At 36.6% G+C, this 17,829-nt stretch overlaps 4 protein-coding genes across 12 annotated transcripts in view; 3 read left to right on the top strand and 1 right to left on the bottom strand.

Annotated features, from left to right (window-relative positions):
• LOC9308363 (protein MON2 homolog) overlaps positions 1-9,485 on the top strand; it is a 29,640-nt gene extending 20,155 nt beyond the window's left edge. For 4 of the 8 annotated variants that reach the window (XM_021021201.1, XM_021021200.1, XM_021021203.1 and 1 more), the window contains 39 exons: positions 99-216; positions 322-377; positions 474-528; positions 622-678; positions 802-903; positions 1,052-1,132; positions 1,251-1,303; positions 1,576-1,645; positions 1,907-1,970; positions 2,084-2,232; positions 2,331-2,458; positions 2,543-2,600; positions 2,726-2,823; positions 2,913-3,000; positions 3,149-3,214; positions 3,285-3,344; positions 3,504-3,590; positions 3,708-3,894; positions 4,028-4,071; positions 4,158-4,286; positions 4,398-4,529; positions 4,619-4,671; positions 4,768-4,816; positions 4,932-4,990; positions 5,116-5,255; positions 5,341-5,519; positions 5,628-5,756; positions 5,822-5,907; positions 6,058-6,173; positions 6,262-6,374; positions 6,465-6,588; positions 6,752-6,873; positions 6,987-7,170; positions 7,239-7,413; positions 7,713-8,037; positions 8,127-8,266; positions 8,578-8,702; positions 8,781-8,982; positions 9,109-9,485. In XM_021021201.1, the coding sequence (XP_020876860.1) occupies positions 99-216; positions 322-377; positions 474-528; positions 622-678; positions 802-903; positions 1,052-1,132; positions 1,251-1,303; positions 1,576-1,645; positions 1,907-1,970; positions 2,084-2,232; positions 2,331-2,458; positions 2,543-2,600; positions 2,726-2,823; positions 2,913-3,000; positions 3,149-3,214; positions 3,285-3,344; positions 3,504-3,590; positions 3,708-3,894; positions 4,028-4,071; positions 4,158-4,286; positions 4,398-4,529; positions 4,619-4,671; positions 4,768-4,816; positions 4,932-4,990; positions 5,116-5,255; positions 5,341-5,519; positions 5,628-5,756; positions 5,822-5,907; positions 6,058-6,173; positions 6,262-6,374; positions 6,465-6,588; positions 6,752-6,873; positions 6,987-7,170; positions 7,239-7,413; positions 7,713-8,037; positions 8,127-8,266; positions 8,578-8,702; positions 8,781-8,982; positions 9,109-9,196 (4,291 nt within the window). In that variant the 3' untranslated portion in view covers positions 9,197-9,485. The remainder of the gene's footprint in view (positions 1-98; positions 217-321; positions 378-473; positions 529-621; positions 679-801; positions 904-1,051; positions 1,133-1,250; positions 1,304-1,575; positions 1,646-1,906; positions 1,971-2,083; positions 2,233-2,330; positions 2,459-2,542; positions 2,601-2,725; positions 2,824-2,912; positions 3,001-3,148; positions 3,215-3,284; positions 3,345-3,503; positions 3,591-3,707; positions 3,895-4,027; positions 4,072-4,157; positions 4,287-4,397; positions 4,530-4,618; positions 4,672-4,767; positions 4,817-4,931; positions 4,991-5,115; positions 5,256-5,340; positions 5,520-5,627; positions 5,757-5,821; positions 5,908-6,057; positions 6,174-6,261; positions 6,375-6,464; positions 6,589-6,751; positions 6,874-6,986; positions 7,171-7,238; positions 7,414-7,712; positions 8,038-8,126; positions 8,267-8,577; positions 8,703-8,780; positions 8,983-9,108) is intronic. The other 4 variants (XM_021021205.1, XM_021021204.1, XM_021021207.1 and 1 more) reach the window with 4 other exon arrangements.
• Positions 9,486-9,605: 120 nt separating this feature from the next.
• On the bottom strand, positions 9,606-10,784 carry LOC9308364 (late embryogenesis abundant protein 47). Its single transcript, XM_002874363.2, has 3 exons — positions 10,376-10,784; positions 9,965-10,243; positions 9,606-9,862 (listed from the first exon to the last, which is right to left on the bottom strand). Exons 1-3 carry the CDS (start codon positions 10,610-10,612, stop codon positions 9,704-9,706), a joined length of 675 nt encoding a protein of 224 aa, XP_002874409.2. The 5' UTR covers positions 10,613-10,784; the 3' UTR covers positions 9,606-9,703.
• An 85-nt stretch (positions 10,785-10,869) lies between these two features.
• LOC9310477 (pre-rRNA-processing protein TSR2) lies at positions 10,870-12,487 on the top strand. 2 transcript variants are annotated; one of them, XM_021021314.1, is made up of 5 exons: positions 10,870-10,974; positions 11,253-11,444; positions 11,564-11,658; positions 11,744-11,851; positions 12,136-12,487. In XM_021021314.1, the coding sequence occupies exons 2-5, from the start codon at positions 11,270-11,272 to the stop codon at positions 12,310-12,312; spliced, it is 555 nt and encodes a 184-aa protein (XP_020876973.1). In that variant the 5' UTR covers positions 10,870-10,974; positions 11,253-11,269; the 3' UTR covers positions 12,313-12,487. The 2 variants fall into 2 exon arrangements, with proteins under 2 accessions (XP_020876973.1, XP_002872295.1); XM_002872249.2 differs by having other exon boundaries at positions 10,871-10,974; positions 11,567-11,658.
• Positions 12,488-14,095: 1,608 nt separating this feature from the next.
• On the top strand, positions 14,096-14,953 carry LOC9310478 (MLP-like protein 31). The gene is made up of 2 exons (XM_002872250.2): positions 14,096-14,396; positions 14,475-14,953. Exons 1-2 carry the CDS (start codon positions 14,180-14,182, stop codon positions 14,750-14,752), a joined length of 495 nt encoding a protein of 164 aa, XP_002872296.1. The 5' UTR covers positions 14,096-14,179; the 3' UTR covers positions 14,753-14,953.
• Positions 14,954-17,829: the final 2,876 nt, after the last annotated feature.

A 17,829-nucleotide genomic window follows, 5' to 3' on the forward strand; every position in this document is an offset into this window, starting at 1 on the left:
GACATAGGCTCTCCATTTTGAACTCGCTCTTAGTCAATTGGAACCTTTGGCATTTGGTGTTACAGTTATTTGATAGACTAACAGAAATATGAAAGCAGGCCCTTGGAGAAGGATGTTATCGGTGGTCAATTGACAATGAGAGAAACCCTGAGTGAAACCGGTAAACTTGGTCTGCGGTTGCTTGAGGACCTGACAGCCTCAGCTGCAGGTGGATCTGTATGTGTTACACTATATTGATTTTGGTGCTGTATCTCGTCTCCAGCTAAGTATCGTTAGGGATATCACCAAATTAACTGTTACATTCATATTCATGCTCTACAGTCAGCTTGGTTGCATGTTACTTCTCTTCCAAGGACCTTTTCCCTCGAACTAATTGAGTGAGTTGGCAAGGCTTTTAAAATCTAGTTGCACATGTTGAAGTAAAAGTTGAAAAATCATGTTTAAAATGCACGAGTTTCCAATTTACGTTGCAGGTTTGTTTTGTCGAACTATATATCAGTTTTCAAGATACTACTTCCCTACGAACAGGTAATGCTAGGCTTTTTCCAGGTGGGCACTTGTTTTTCATCCTTCCAATAGCGTGATGACCTAACTGTAAAAGTTTGCCTACTTATTCATCAGGTTTTGCGTCACCAAATCTGTTCCCTTCTGATGACATCGCTTCGGACCAGTTCAGAGGTAAAATCATGCCTCATTGCCTTTTGTATTGTATGCGTCAATGTGATCTAAAATATAATTTGGATTAGCATTAAAGAATATCGAATTGCACTTACTCATAAGATTAAGTTTGTTACTGCTCAGCTCGAGGGAGAAATGGTTGAACCTTATTTTCGCCGGTTGGTGCTGCGGTCAGTTGCACATATTATACGACTGTATAGTTCGTCTCTCATCACAGAATGCGAGGTACATTATGCAAAACTTTACTTGTTCATTGTAGACTTTGTGCTATTGACCACAAAGGAACAAGCACATGAAACATGTTCTTCTGATGACTATGATATTTGCAAGTTCATTTTACTGATGTTCGTCCATCCCATTTCTTTCTGTGCAGGTGTTCCTAAGTATGCTCGTGAAAGCTACATTTTTAGATTTGCCATTGTGGCATCGCATTCTTGTTCTGGAGATTTTGAGGGTAATCGTTACATTCACTTATTACTACTTGCACATTTATGTAACACAGTATAGGAGTTTGTGCTCAATTTCTATCCAATTCACATTTCTAAGGTATCTTGTGTATGTGCAATTAATAGGGGTTCTGTGTTGAGGCAAGAACATTGCGGATTCTTTTCCAGAACTTTGATATGTAAGGCTACATACTTCTTTTTGTCCTTGTGATGTACTCAATGTTGCATGTTAAGGAAAATCCCGCCTTGTTCTTTCGTCATACTGTGCAGTTGAATAAGTTTCTAAATCTTAAGAGTCTTTCTTGTGATTCTACCCACTTTTTACTATGAACTTTTGATAACGATTGTAATGCTATGTCTAATGACTTCGCTATATAATTCTCTGTTGGTCCTGATTTTTTTATCCTGATCATGTTTCTACTGTGATCTAATATTAACTTTCTCTTTCAAGGCACCCCAAAAACACAAATGTTGTGGAGAGCATGGTCAAAGCACTTGCTCGAGTTGTTTCTAGCATACAGGTGGGTTTTTAGGGCAGGACACCCGTTATGTTTTCTGTAGTCTCAATTTGCTTGAGTTCTTGTAGTCGCTAATTTTGATTTGTTTATTAGTTGGTTTTAAATGTACATTTTGTTTTACTTATTATGTGTACCTGGAAAGATTCTTTGGAAGAACTTCAGGAACTATAAAGCGGCTTGTTATAGCTTAGGAATTGACAGCGCATTATAGGAGTAAAACTTGGAACATAGCTTAATTCTTGAGTTGGTTTTTCTTGAAAGTAGTTTCAGGAGACGAGTGAGGAAAGTTTAGCAGCTGTTGCTGGGATGTTTAGTAGCAAAGCGAAAGGTAATCAGTTATTTTGATGCTATGATATTCATTACCTCTAAGGACCTCAGACTTTGAATAATTTTTACTTCATTCTAAGAAAGATGAGATTAAAATATTCCCTAATACTGTAGGAATTGAATGGATTCTTGATAATGATGCTTCCAGTGCTGCTGTTCTCGTTGCGAGTGAAGCTCATGCAATAACTTTGGCAATTGAAGGCTTACTTGGAGTTGTTTTTACAGTTGCCACATTAACAGATGAAGCAGTAGATGTTGGGGAGGTAATTGATGCAGAGTTCTCCTCTGGTATTCCATATTCTTTCTACTCCTTGCCTGATTGTCTCTTGTTTTTCATACGTACATTTCTTCAAACCACCAGCTTGAATCTCCCAGATATGAGCATCTTCCTTCATCTGATTATACTGGGAAAACCTCACATCTCTGTATCTCAATGGTAGATTCATTGTGGTTGACTATACTTGACGCATTTTCCCTTATATTATCAAGGTAAAATAACCCTTTTGCTAGACTATACGTCAATTGTGAAGAGGCAAACACTGAGGACTTTGTTTAATCTAATTGTTCTTGAAGGTCACAAGGAGAGGCAATCGTATTGGAGATACTGAAAGGATATCAAGCATTTACTCAGGTAAATGCAACCGGCGATGTGTGGAATAAAAGTGTCCCTGCTTTTCACTTTTTAAATTGCCACTTAAGCGTATGTTGTCTACCTATCCAGAAGAATTGATGAGTATCCTTAAAATAATTTATCAGGCATGTGGCGTTCTTCATGCTGTAGAACCCTTGAACTCTTTTCTTGCATCTCTTTGTAAATTTACCATCGTTTTGCCAACTGATGTGGAAAGGAAAAGGTACCTTGGAAATTTTGCTATATATCATATGAAAGTTACTTAATCAATGCAAGCCGGTTAACTTTTTGTTATTAAATATGTAATTTCAGCAGCGTCGTACAGTCGCCTGTGTCCAAACGTTCTGAAGTACAGGTTGATCAGAGAGATGTCATTGTCCTGACACCCAAGAATGTTCAGGTATTTAATTTGATATTCTCTATTCAGTATTCCATTCTTTCGTATATGCACATCTTGAAAGAAAAAAAGTATTCTTCGCAGCTTACCCATTTATAATTATTTCGTTAAATGTACTTGGCTGACCTAAGACCGTCTGATTATTGTTCAGGCATTGAGAACACTCTTCAACATCGCTCACAGGTTGCATAACGTGTTGGGCCCATCATGGGTGTTGGTGAGTGTTTTGCTTCAAGTATGTTCAAGTAATCTATCTCATGATAACGGGAAATCCTAATTGAATACAGGTTCTTGAAACTCTGGCAGCCCTAGATCGAGCTATTCATTCTCCTCATGCAACCACCCAGGTAAATTTGGCAAAACCCCATGCAGGATTCTGTCTTTTTGCTTGTATAATACAACTTGATATTTATTATTGTTAGCTTATTACTTTATCTTTTTATCTGATATCTGAATACTCTTACAAAGCTTTGAGGGCAATATAATATTATCTTTTACTTGTATAGGAGGTTGCAACTGCAGTCCCAAAACTTACCAGAGAGCCTTCTAGGCAGTACGCTGATTTTAGCATTCTATCTTCCTTAAATTCTCAGGTAAGCCATATCAATTTTCTTTTATAGTCTATGCCCTTGGATTACTCTTGTTAAATCACTTCTTGCAAACTGATCCTGAAATTTCTGATTCTTGACTCATTGCTTTCATCTTGCAAGCTGTTTGAGAGCTCGGCGCTGATGCAAGTGTCTTCTGTTAAATCACTTCTTTCTGCACTCCATATGTTGTCCCATCAATCTATGACAGAAACTTCGGGCAGTGTTTCATCAGCTTCAAGTAAACAAATTGGGAGCATCAGTTTTTCGGTGGACAGAATGATATCTATACTCGTAAATAATCTTCACAGTATGTTCTTTATTGATTAATTAAGTACATCTTCAGATTATAGTCTTTCTTTTCCATGCTATCGCCTTGTATATTGGTCCAGTCTCTGGTTTATGTTGTATATTGGTCATTCTGATTTATCTATGTATGCCAGGGGTGGAACCACTATGGGACCAAGTGGTTGGCCACTTTCTTGAGGTGACACGGCGTTCATAATTCTGTTTATTTGCAGAATATCCTGACATTGTTGTGGGCTTTACTGACACTTCAACTGCATATTGCAGCTCGCTGAACATTCAAATCAGAACTTGAGAAATATGGCGCTTGATGCCCTGGATCAATCCATATGTGCTGTCTTAGGTTCAGAGCAGTTTGGAGAAGATCCAGCCAGATCAAGAGATGCAACTTTGGATGTGAGATCTCTCTTCACTGTCCTCGTTTAAATTCGAGAGTTTTCCATCTCATGCAGAAAGTACCTTACTTTGATTATTCTTCTCTTCTCTATTTTTTGTTATTCTTCCTAGGTAGACTCAAAGTCAACTGAGGTGAAGTCAGTTGAGTGTGCTGTACTATCTTCTCTCAGGGTTCTTTACTTTTCTGCTCAAAAGGCCGATGTTCGAGTTGGGTCGTTAAAAATTCTCCTTCATGTACTGGAGGTATATATAATACGATATGAACATTCAATTAAGCTTCGTTTACCTTTAATATCTAACATTTAGCTTCTGCATAAATCTTATATCATCAGAGATGTGGAGAAAAGTTATACTATAGCTGGTCGAGCATTCTTGAAATGTTGAGGTATGTTTCCTGCTTACTTTCCATTTTTTTTCCACATATGCATAATTGAATTTTCCATTTCATTTGCTGATCCTATTCCTCACATATTCTCTTTAGGTCTGTTGCAGACGCATCAGAGAAGGATGTGGCGACCCTTGGGTTCCAGGTTAGTAGAGGATGACTTCCTGTGGATTCGATAAAATTAGCTGTAGTGTACGGCCTTGGCCTTAGTCCATCGCTTAGTTATGCCTTGTCACTGATACCTTGTTTGTTCGTCCCAGAGTCTCCGGGTTATTATGAGTGATGGACTTCCTACTCTTCCAGAAGACTGTCTTCATGTGTATGTTCCTATCTCATTTTAAATTACTATGTTTTCTTATTTTACCTGTTGATACTTAGCTGTCAGAGATGTCAACACATTTCCTTGTCTTTAGGGAATGGTAGTTAATGATGTTAATATCTCAGGTGCATAGACGTTACGGGAGCTTATAGTGCACAAAAGACTGATTTGAATATAAGTTTGACTGCCATTGGCCTGTTGTGGACTTTGACTGATTTCGTAGCAAAAGGACTCCACCATGGGTCTCTAGTGGACAAAGGATCGGGTAAATAACCGTCAAATCCTAGTCTGCACTCCTCACCTCGAGAAGCTCTATATAAAATATTTAGTAAGCTGTGCTGTTCCTGCAGGATTCAATATTGCAGATTCCACTCCACAGCAAACAAATGGCGAGGACGGGGAAAAGAATAGGGTTAGCAATTCGGACAAGTCAGATTATGAAGCTCGAATACAAGTGGTCAATCATGAGAAATTGCTGTTTTTAGTCTTTTCGTTGATACAAAAACTTGTGGATGACGAACGACCAGAGGTAATTTTCATACACCACCATTGTCTTTTTAATGTGAATCTTTAATTTACTTTGAAAGTTGGATGCCCCTATCAATCTTATATTTTTAAATGCTATTAAATTTTCCAGGTCAGGAATTCAGCTGTCAGGACATTTTTTCAGATTTTGGGAAGTCATGGAAACAAACTTTCAAAAAGCATGTGGGAGGATTGTCTATGGAACTATATCTTCCCGATGTTAGATGGTGCCTCTCACAAGGTGAGGAAAGTGGTTCAATAGATTCATCTTAGAAGACTCTTGTGACAAGTGAATCTTTTTTGTAGGCTGCAACATCATCAAAGGACGAATGGCAAGGGAAAGAAATCGGTACTCGAGGAGGGAAAGCTGTGCACATGCTTATACATCATAGGTGACAAAAAGAATTCTTGTCGTGTGGATCTCTTCTGCATTGTCCATCTCTTTGTGATAGTTTTTGATGCCTGAATAACTCGTTTTACTTCAAAAGATTTTTACCAATTTTCCCACCATTGAACCTTGCCATCTATATTCTGATATGCAGTCGCAATTCAGCCCAGAAGCAGTGGGATGAAACATTTGTACTTGTCCTTGGAGGAATAGCCCGTCTCTTCCGGTCCTATTTTCCTCTTCTTGAAAGTTTACCGAACTTCTGGTCAGGTGAGTGAATTGTAATAATCCTTGACTGCCCTGCAGTGCTTATTGTTTAGGAGAAACTGAAATATCGTGAAATTTTCTGCTTCTGTAGGATGGGAGTCTTTGCTTGCTTTTGTTAAGAATAGCATTTTCAATGGGAGTAAAGAGGTATCACTGGCAGCGATAAATTGTCTGCAGACAGCTGTTGTGTCCCACTGTGTCAAGGTAACAATGCAGCTAAATGAACAATCTATGAGCTACAATGGACACTGTCATATCCATATTTCACTCTTTTAACTTTTTTTTATGAACTAGGGAAACTTGCAACTTCGATATCTTCATTCGGTACTGGACGTGTATGAGCTTGTTTTCCAGAAGTCATCGAGTTACACAGGTGACACAGCAGCCAAGGTGAAACAAGAGATTCTGCATGGTTTAGGTAATTCAATTTTCAGTAAAGTCTCTACATTTTCGTAGTCTTTTCTGCTGACTTAGATGAACAATTTGAATTAATAGAAAAGGCTATTAAAAAGAGTTCTTCTTAGCGTGACATAATTTTTGCAACATTTGGATCTTACTCTTTCTCTCCAATGTTTTTACAGGTGAATTATATGTGCAGTCATCGAAGATGTTTGATGATAAAATGTACATGCAATTGTTGGGAATTGTTGATTTAGCTATAAAACAGGCCATCACAAATAGCGAAAATTTCGAAACTGAATATGTAAGTCTGTTCTCTAATTATTTATCATTTACCTTCTTCTTCCTCTCAAACATTCAGTTTCAAAACTTGGCTGCCTGCGTCCATCTTAAGCTTATTCTATTGATTATTTCAAGGGACATGTACCCCCTGTACTACGTCATGTTTTGGAAATCTTGCCCTCTTTGGGTCCTCCTGAGCACCTTTCGTCACTGTGGCTAATCCTGTTAAGAGAGTTTTTTCATTATCTTCCACGGGTTGATTCTGTTCTGCCAAATGAGGAAGGTGAGATTCAGCAGAACAAAACAGGTCACTGTGCAAGTAAGTACTTGATGTTAATTTACTCTCAACAAGTCTTAATCTAATATTCTTTTATCATTACACCCCAGGCAGTGAAGTAGTGGAACATAAAGCTGATGCTTCGTCTGAAACAATGCCAACCACAAGAATTACGACTAATATGTTTGCAGAAAAGCTGATCCCTGCCTTGATAGAGCTTCTCCTTCAGGCTCCTGCAGTTGAAAAATATATCCTGTTTCCGGAAGTCATCCAGAACCTGAGAAGGTAAAATCAACTCTCATTATATGCTGTACATCGATTCCGATAGGCATTGTGCAGATGAGTTGGCTCTTCTCAACTCAACATTCTCAAAACATGAGTTTAGAAACGGAATCACGGGTTATTTGGTTAATCTGGTTAATCTGGTTAACCCAAACCCCATTTCCCTCTCCCCTGCCTAGAATTGCAGAAAGAAAAGAGCTCCTAATTTTCTGTAGAGCGGTTGAGTTACCATGTCTATTTACCTTCTGTAGTGTCTGGGAGAAGTGTGTACAAAAAACTTATAGGATCATTTTGTTTTTCAGGTGCATGATGACAAGACGAGACAATCCAGATGGTTCACTCTGGAAGGTAGCAGCTGAGGGCTTCAACCGTTTACTTGTTGAAGATGTGAAGTTATGTTCCGTGGGTGGTGAAACAGAACTGAAAATTAGCAAAACAGCTCGAATACGCATTTGGAAAGAAATTGGAGATGTTTACGATATATTCCTTGTTGGTTATTGTGGACGTGCACTTTTTTCAAATTCTCTTCCTGCTGCAGCACTTAAGGCCAATGAGACCCTTGAGATGGCCTTATTAAACGGTCTTGGCGATATCATTCTTAAGTCGACCGTTGATGCACCCCGAGAAGTGAGTAGCTTGGATTTCATGTAAATGGTGATGTTATTATCCTAATGTCTGAGATTTTAATATGATGTGTCCATTTCTTGAATAAACAGGTCCTAGAGCGGCTTGTTTCAACCCTAGATCGCTGCGCATCACGTACATGCTCATTGCCTGTTGAAACTGTAGAGCTGATGCCTGCCCATTGTAGCAGATTTTCCTTGACATGCTTACAAAAATTGTTTTCCTTGAGCAGGTAATAACGCGTTGAGCATGTCATGTCCATGATTATAGCCTATTCCTTTACTTTCTTGATTGTTTCTTCTGCAAATACACTAGCATTTTATACTTGATAATGTGATAGCTCATGCTCCTCTTATGAGTCCCTCCTTGACTTTAGTTGTGTATTTTGCATCAAGCACATATAACAATATGCATACATATCATATGGAGAGTCCTCAGGCGCATTGCCATTTCTGCTGCAGAAGATTAGGAATGTCCATGGATTGTGATTTGGTACCCATTCCTACTCCCTGTTAAACATACTAACATCAATTAAATTTTTAGTTTCAGCTCTGAAACCGAGAACTGGCACTCCACAAGAGCAGAAGTGAGCAAGATCTCTAACACCACGCTAATGGCCAGATGTGAATTCATTTTGAGTAGATTTTTAATCGACGAAAATAATCTAGGTAAGGGTCTCCATTTTCTGATCAACCCTAACATCTTCTTCGCTTGCCGTTCCTTAATCTGTGGTTATCTTTTGGCAGGCAACCGTCCAATCCCAACAGCTAGACTTGAAGAGATTATCTTTACCCTCCAAGAACTTGACCGCCTCAGCATTCATCCTGAGGTTGCATCTGTTCTTCCATTGCAACCCTACCTGAAAACCGTCCTACGCGAAGATAATCGTGACACCCGTGCGCACCTACTTGTCCTTTTTCCCTCTCTGTGCGAGATTGTGTTATCAAGGTAATATAACTTCTTTCAATTACAGTTTTTTGTTCGAAGCACAAAAGGGTGACAACAAAATCTCTGTATGGTAACTAAAAAAAGACCCTATCAAGTTTTGATTTTTGAGAGTTTCGTTTTCACCAGGGAAACGCGGGTGAGAGAGCTGGTGCAAGTTTTACTACGAGCAGTTGCTACGGAACTAGGCCTAGAAAAGGTTAGTCTATCCAGTTGATGGCAATAGATGGGAATGTTTCTCAGAAGATTTGAACTTTAAACTTTCTTTCTCTTCTTACATTAGATTCTTGAGAAATTTTGGTTTTATACCACATAGGTTGTACACTTTGTTTTAGCTTGTTCTGGTTTATTCTGTGTGCTGTTTTATCTCTCTTGGTTCATGAGACTTCTTCATTCTACAATGCGCCATTCTCGGAGATTTTATGTTGGTCCAGTCAAACAAAGTATTGTCTTAACTGATTCTGCGAACCACGGTTCGATCTGAGAACCATCCCAACTTGCTTTCATGTACTTGATCCATTTTTACGTCGATGTTTGGTTAACTTGTTTATTTCATTCTGATCTTCTTGGATATTCGTTGACATAAATTGGGTTTTAATGTAGCTTATACGCCTATTTTAATTAGGTAAAAGTAAAAACTTGAAAATCTTATATACATCAACATATATACATTTAATTAAGTTTATATAAACTTGCTTCTCAATACCAATAATGAAGAATTGTATTACTTTGACTGATTGATCCGAGCGGCGGCAGCAACAGAGGCGGCCACGCCGGTTGGGTAAGTAGTGAGATGAGGATCGTTTCTCATCTCTGCGCCTGTCACTCCTTCCGCGTCTTTTCTCGTTGCTGCTTTGTCCGACGGTAATTTGCTACTCGCTCCCTTTCATAATCATTGTTTCCCAAATTAGAACCCGAAAATGAAAATAAACAATATATTGGATTCAAGCATTTTATGTATCACGTGTTATGTGTTATTACTTACAGTGAGAACGTCGGCTAGCGTAGTCTTGGTATCGTCAGAGCCGACACGAGCATTAAGAGTGGCGGCTGATTGAGCTGAAGCCGCAACACCACCGGGCATGATGTTGGTCCGCCCCGTGGCTCTAACCTCAGCCGCTTGAATGGCGGCTGCATCACTCCACTCCACCGGCTTATTCCCTGCCGTGAGAACCGCTGCCTCTAGAGCCTCTCCAATTGTTATGGTTCCTTCTGATTTCAGAGGATTAGCTACCACCTTTTTCTGGTTAACTTCTCCCTCGGCCTACAAATTCAACGCTCTAATTAATATTCAACAAGATATACATATGCAATATGAAAATTTAAATACGGATATTAACACAACAGCGACAACGACACTAGCACAAACCACTAGATTATATATTCACAAATAAACCTGTTCACCGGAGGCCTCGGCTACAACACCTTTCTCTTTGTCCTCCGCTGCCTTAATGCTTCCCTCCGTTGTCGAAATCTTCTCTGCCTCTCCTTTTACATCAACACAATCTATAGGTTTCTGCAGCTGTTCTTCGCTCATATTTTTGGGTAAATTTTTCTCTCTTTCTTTTCTTTTTTTTTTTCCCTCTAGGCAATATTTATATTTGTGATGGTCAGAATTTATATAGTTTTGCATTAGCCATTCAATTCTGTGACTATCTTACACAATAACAAGAACGGCTCTCCTCGACTTTCTCTGATTTTTCCCTCTTAATTTAGCCAATAACAATCAAACATATGTATAACTCGGTTCGGTTTTCATTGAAACCGATCACTTTCACTTTGGTTAGAAAAATCAAACCGATAATTGAACCAGTTTATACTATCCGGTTTAGCTAACTCGATCAATCGGTTAGGGTATTTTAATTAGGGTTTCAAAGTTTCAGTCTCTCTAACTTAGAATCAATCGCTTCTTCTTTCATTCAAAAACAAAAAAAAAAACTCGGCCGGAACAAACTTACTTTGCTCACCGTCTAGCCGGAGTTTCGACAATTACAGGTTTTCTCTTCTTTTCCTGTTTCACATCTCACGACGGATCAAAATTTTGGTATTTAGGGATTTGAATTGAATTAGTACTTGTTATCTGTTACTTTTCTTTTGTGTGTTGAATCTGTGAAATACATTTTTCGTGAGCTCTAAATTTATGATTTAATCTTCTAATTTCTCTGAATTTGTGATTTAATCTACTAATTGGCTTAGTTTTAAGCTCTGTGGTATCCATTTTTGAGAAAAAATCATTCAGTTTGGTAATATCAATTGTTTTGGTTGATCAATAGAGAGAAGAAGAAGGAGAATGAATGAATTGACGGAGGAGGGTAGGACTGTACTGATTGAAGGAATTGGTTTGATACTTTGGCGATGGACTGCTATGCGAGCCGCCGTCGAAAACGGTTGGGGCGGCCGAGACTCTCAAGCGAAAGCTGATGGCACCGTTTCCACTGTTTTCAACTTTTTCATCCAATCAAACGGTTAAAAATCTAATTATCATTGATTTTAATCTATCAAAAACTTGCAGTGTTACGCCAGTGAGACTTGATAACATAACTAAAGATGTTGGCTTTTTGATTACCTAACGATGTGTTTCTTGTAGATCCAGCAAAGGACATTGAAAAATTAGGTGACATTTTAGATAAAGGTCTTGATGAGCTTAATACTACGGCTGAAGATGGAAGCGTCGATGAGGTATTATATTTTGGAATTTTACGCCCATTTCTTGATTCTTTCTTTTTATGGTACTGATAAGTTCTTCTTTGTAATGCCACTAAAGGTGGCAAACACTCTAATAGATTTGTATGAAGATTGCTGTAACGATAACTATGAAATGCTTGAGGAACTAAGGGCAACTAGATCTCAGGCGAGTGCAAGTGTTGTCAAGGTTCGTTCTTTCTAGTTATCTTTGCTTCTTCCGATCCTGCCTTGTCGCTTTCACATTCCTTAGTAATATATCTGAGGTTGAGTCACCGATCGTAAAGCTCATGTCAAAGCAAGATACTGGCTGTAGTAAAAATCACATATTAGATTCAGATTAGATTCTATCCAGAGTGTCTATTTGGTCATTGCTAGGGTATTTCCAAGTTTTCTATATTGGTTTGGTTATTGATCTAGCTAGGATTGTTTCCGAGAGTTCATAAGTTTCTTATACTGATTTTGGTATTACAGGTTTCAAACGGTAACGACGAGGATAGCGATGATGAAGATGAGGACAACGATCAAACCACAGACATGATGGTGGATGCATCTAACCAGAAACCAGAAGCCATGCCGGTTGATGAACCAGCTACCGATGATGGCTGGACGGTAATTTCATCGAGAAAAAACAAGGGAAAGAGGAATTAACCGGTTTTGATTCCCAAGATGTTGTGTAATTTTAACAGTTTTGTTTGGGCTGTTTTATTTTGATAATATTAAGATAGTATTGTGACTTATGTACCGTCACTTTATAAACTAAAATCAGAAGATTGAGTTTTCACATATATTTATAGAACATGAAGAAGCATCTATTTTTAAGTTATTCCAAATCAATGGCTTTCTCACTTGTTACTTTTTTTTTTATTTTTCTTGGGTCAAACTAATAGATTCATGATATTAATAGGCCTCAAACGGAGGAAAAGAGCAAGGCAATGAATGCCATAAAGACCACCAATCAATGGTGTAAGAAGAGATAGATTGTGGAAACAGATCATTACAAGAGAACCAAAGGAATTGTAAAATAAGAACAATCACGAAAGGTCCTTGAATGTCTGCATCCAATGCAATCCGAGGGATTACAGAATCTGAAACATAATCAGAGAAGACCATCAACCGGGAGGAAGACCCTTGCAATACCAGTGACGCTTGAACATCCAAACCACTCCACACAGGAGGGAATTTTGGGAAGAGAAAAAAGTCTTTGCCCATGACCACTTCGAAGAGAATGTGGAGGAGAAGCAGCAGGAGCGGATCGAAGAGGTTGAGGACACACCGGAGAGACGTTGTTAGTTGTTACCTTAATCAAAAGATTGCAAGTTATTCCTGAGTATGGTTTCATATGACATTGAAATCAGCTAAGAATGATATTTACTTACTTGAATAATTTCATCAAGAATGGATATATCCAAATTGGGAGGAATGATATCAGCACCAATACCTTGTATCAAATGCGGACCTACTCACATTGAAGAAAAATATTAAAGCCTTGATTATTTGTTTGCATTGTTGTACATTTTCTCAACTAACTTGGTACAAACCAACCTTAATCGTCTTAAACCAAATTCATTTGTTAAATGTAAACGCAAACGCCAGACATAAACGAAAGATAAATCTTAAACAAAGCTCATTTGTTAGTTATAAAAACAAAACAGAAATATGCATTTGGTGTTTTCATTTACATTTTGCAAAAAAATCTTTGAAAAAATGAAACTTTTTAATGGTTCATACATATGAAATTATAATTGTAAACGCAAACACATAAATTGGCGCAATGGAGTTTGAAACATCGAGTTCTAAAATTCAAACACACTCAAACTTTTGTTGACTTAGCTATTTGAGGCATGTCGTTAAGTAGACAAACATACAGAAGTTCTAATGGACACTTAACTCCTTAAACGGGTTCTGTTTATCTACTTAACGACATGCCTCAAATGGCCAAGTCAACAAAAGTTCGTCTTTTTTTGTCAACGTCATTTATTTATGAAGTCAACCAGAATTTAATGATTTAATCGATATTTTCAAAGTTGGGGATTAAAACATCCCAAAATTTGAAAAATCATGCTTTTTTGACATTTCTTCCTGCACTAATTACACTTAATAAAAGCGGATGAGGTTTATTGTAGTGTTACATGCAATATACTAATTTTTCATGTTTTGGTATTTTATAAGATTTTAGTAAAATATCTATATATATAGCAATATATATATAGTAAAGTATATTATATATTTATACAAATATACATATTTACTATATATATATATATATATAGGAAAATATATTTATATATAGTCAAATAAATAAAAATTAAATGAGAAATGCAAGAAATGGAGTTTCCTTTTTTTGAGTTAATTTAAAATGCAATTACTAAATATTTATATGATTAGTCAACAATTTTTCACTCCTTCCTCTATATAAGAAGGCCACAAACTCTAACCGGACTCAAGTTTATCAAAATATACTTGTGTGGAGACTATATATACTGGTGAGAGAGAGGGAAGCAACCGGTGAATAAATATGGCAGAGACTACAAAGGAGATGCCAAAGTCTTCTCTATGGGGAGAGGTTGAGGTAGAAGTTGACATAAAAGCTCCTGCTGCGAAATTCTACCATGTGTATGCAGGAAGACCAGACCATGTCGCTAAAGCAACTTCTAGCAAAGTGCAGGCATGTGATCTGCTCGAAGGGGAATGGGGCATCGTAGGCAGTATTGTCAACTGGAACTACGTTTATGGTAATAACTTATGAATTTGTAATTCTTTAAGATATCCTAAATATTTTGTGATTTTATTGGTGAACGTTTTGAATGTAGCGGGGAAGGCAAAGGTGGCAAAAGAGAGAATCGAAATAGTGGAACCAGAGAAGAAACTAATAAAGTTTAGGGTCATAGAAGGAGATGTTTTGGCCGTTTACAAGAGCTTCTTGATCACGATTCGGGTGACCCCGAAGGAAGGAGAGGTTGGAAGTGTGGTGAAATGGCATCTTGAGTACGAGAAAAATGATGAGAATGTGCCTCACCCTTATAATTTTCTTCCTTTCTTAGCTGAGATGACCAAAGAGATTGACGAACACCTCTTATCTGAGGAATAGACATACTCTTTTGATATCTGTTTCTCGTGCTCTCGCTAGATTAAGATGCAATAAAGTTTATGTGTTCATTGGATGATGATATGTTTGGTGTTTGCATATTTGATGTTAAGTTTTATTTTGTAAATTACAAGTTGCAGCTTGTAACGTTTGCATACTTGATTGCTTTCTTTTGGTTTAGTGCTAAAACTTTATTACTATGAAGCCATCGTTTAACAAAAATATCTGTTTTAATAGACATTTATTAGATTATAGAGAAATTTTGCAATTGATACAAAAATAAATAAAGATATGGATGCAGTTGATTAAGATGTTGGCGCAAGTGGTGTAATTGCTGGCGTTGGCTGAAAGGTTCCAAACCAAAGTAGAGCCCTCTTTTGATTTGGTTTTGGTTTTGAGTAGAAAAACTCTATTAGGAATAGTAATTATTAAGTCTTATAATTAGGGAGCGTTACTTGTGTTTTAATGACCTTTGAATCGCAATTTTTTAAAAAATCTTAAAACAAACTTCGAAGAAAATCTTAATTATTTGAGAATTCAACATATTCAAGAAGATTTGGAAAACATGCATTCACTTAGATCAATATAATTCTCGTGTTACGATTCTTCACTCTATCAGCGGTTACGAAGTACGACTATAATGACAAGTGTGAGGACAAATACATCTTGTGAATAGTCCACCTTTTATTTGGTTTTGGTTTTTAGTCGAATTTTATTGGGAGTAGTACTTATCAAGTGTTATTCAACAAATCCATAACCGAACCCGGTTTAATCCCTGTTTCACGTGTACCAAGTCTTCTTCATTAAACACATACAGTAAAACCTCTATAAATTAATAATGTTGGAACCAAGAAATTTTATTAATTTAGAGAGGTATTAATTTATCGATAGGTATTAATTTATAGAGAGATTTTACTAATTTTTTAATTTCTTAAAAAATTTCTATCTAAAAATAAAAAATTTCTATATAAGCAATATCTTTTTAAAACCAATTACAAGTAGAGAAGCAATTGACAAAAAAAAAAAAGTAGAGAAGCAATTATTAAGTTTAAAAGACAATACAAACTTTTTTCGAATAATAGAGTTATAATTTATTAAATATTTTACATATAATATTTTAAATATATATCATAGTAATTCATATATAACATATATAAACTTATATCATATATATATATATATTAAGTTAAATATACATATATATATATATATTAATAAGTTTATACAATTATTAATTTATGATATAGATGGGACCATATGTTTACATGAGATTTTCAAAAAAATTATTATCTTATTAATTTATCGATTTATGTCATATTTTACACTGGTCCCAACTTGGGACCGAAAGAATTATTACTTTAGAGAGGTCATTACTTTAGAGAATTTTACCTATGGGACACATTTTTCAAACTCAATTGACCTCTATAGCAGTTGGGGGGTAGTGGGTAGTTTTTTTAAGTTTTTTTACTAAAACCCCTCAACCCAACCTAACCAATCCAAACTAACTATGGTTTGCAACCTTTATTCTTTCTCTCTTTTCATTCATTTTTCTTTCTCTCCACTTTACAAAATTAAATACAAAACACTTGCAATATCTTCTTGGAAAAAAGACAATCGTTCCATTCTTTTTCTCTCTTCTCTCTCATCAAAAAAACAAAAAAAAATAGATCTAGGTTTTTCTTTTTCTTTCTCTTCTAAGATTTAAAAGCTGGTTTTTGGGCTCCTTTGGTGAAGCAGTGGTGAGCCTATATCTTCTCTGGCAGGGTTGGGTTGTGGAGATCCGCTTCTCGGTGCATCTGTGACGAAATCGCGACATATTCGTGTTATCCCGTCGGTATTACTTTTCACATTTCATTATGTAATTTTCTTTGTAATCCACATTCACCTGCTCAGATTGGGATTTTAGCTTTGGACCTAATTTTTTCTTATTGGAGATGATTCTCGGTAGCTCTAAATTTTTAAGCTAAAATTTTGTTTATCAAGAGTCTTGCTTTAATATTTTAACATATATTTTTATTATAAATTTGTAACTTAAAGGTAGTTTTGTGCGATTTTCATTAAAACACATGAGCAAATGATGAAAAAATGGAAGAAATACAAAAAATCATATAAAAAAAATGCAGAGTGATAGGCGGCTAGGTTTTCATGGAAAGGATGATCTGTATGCAAATTACTATTTTGCCCTTCTCATTGGTATACAAATAACTATTATGAAAACCACGTGGTCAGAGTTTGGTGGATATGCATGGATGGTCGATAATCGAAATGACAACATGGTCAGAGTTTGTTGGATGTGTGTGGTTTTGAGCAATTTTCATTAAAACACATGAGCAAATGATGAAAAAAATGGAAGAAATACAAAAAATCATATCCAAAAAAATGCAGAGTGATAGGCGGCTAGGTTTTCACGGAAAGGATCATCTGTATGCAAATTACTATTTTGCCCTTCTCATTTGTATGCAAATTACTATTATGCATTCCACGTGGTCAGAGTTTGGTGGATGTGCATGAATGGTCGATAATTCGAAATGATTGAAATGACCACATGGTTAGAGTTTGGTGGATGTGTGTGGACGGTCGATAATTCAAAAGGAGATTATGCTTTATCGGAGTTTTTTTAGCGTGCTGATATCTACGATTATCTTCAACATGATATGCTCTGTCCAGATCCCATCCTTTTTCTAAAATCGAACAAACTTTTGCTGAAATTACATCATTTTCATGATACCACAAGCTTCTCCATCTTCAGATCCATCAAACTTCTAAGTGAAAATTCAATCAATGACTTCCCACACTTATCTCAATCAATCGCCACTATTATGTATGACATATTATGGATGCCACATTATGGATGGCACATAATGATTATCGTATTATGCATTATGAATGATCATGTATAGAAAAAACATTATGGTTGTCGTATTATGTATTATGAATTTACAAATGATCATGTATAGAAAAAATATTATGGAAGCCACTATTTCGATAGAGATGAAAATATGTTTTTTGATAGTGAAGAAGTAAATTAGACCTAGATTGAAATGACCACGTGGTCAGAGTTCGGTGGATGTGCGTGTATG

The sequence above is a fragment of the Arabidopsis lyrata genome (genome assembly GCF_000004255.2).
Source record: "Arabidopsis lyrata subsp. lyrata unplaced genomic scaffold ARALYscaffold_6, whole genome shotgun sequence".
Taxonomy (NCBI): domain Eukaryota; kingdom Viridiplantae; phylum Streptophyta; class Magnoliopsida; order Brassicales; family Brassicaceae; genus Arabidopsis; species Arabidopsis lyrata.

Excerpts from the sequence above, each read along its gene's own strand:
- LOC9308364 (XM_002874363.2), bottom strand. The coding sequence starts at position 10,612 with ATGCAAAACTATATAAATTCTGACCATCACAAATATAAATATTGCCTA. Across the intron at positions 10,244-10,375 it reads CCGAGGCCTCCGGTGAACAG|GCCGAGGGAGAAGTTAACCA; the intron begins GTTTATTTGTGA and ends TTGAATTTGTAG. Across the intron at positions 9,863-9,964 it reads CGCTAGCCGACGTTCTCACT|GGAGCGAGTAGCAAATTACC; the intron begins GTAAGTAATAAC and ends TGATTATGAAAG.
- LOC9310477 (XM_021021314.1), top strand. The coding sequence starts at position 11,270 with ATGAATGAATTGACGGAGGAGGGTAGGACTGTACTGATTGAAGGAATT. Across the intron at positions 11,445-11,563 it reads CTTTTTCATCCAATCAAACG|TAGATCCAGCAAAGGACATT; the intron begins GTTAAAAATCTA and ends ATGTGTTTCTTG. Across the intron at positions 11,852-12,135 it reads CGAGTGCAAGTGTTGTCAAG|GTTTCAAACGGTAACGACGA; the intron begins GTTCGTTCTTTC and ends TTGGTATTACAG.
- LOC9310478 (XM_002872250.2), top strand. The coding sequence starts at position 14,180 with ATGGCAGAGACTACAAAGGAGATGCCAAAGTCTTCTCTATGGGGAGAG. Across the intron at positions 14,397-14,474 it reads CAACTGGAACTACGTTTATG|CGGGGAAGGCAAAGGTGGCA; the intron begins GTAATAACTTAT and ends TTTTGAATGTAG.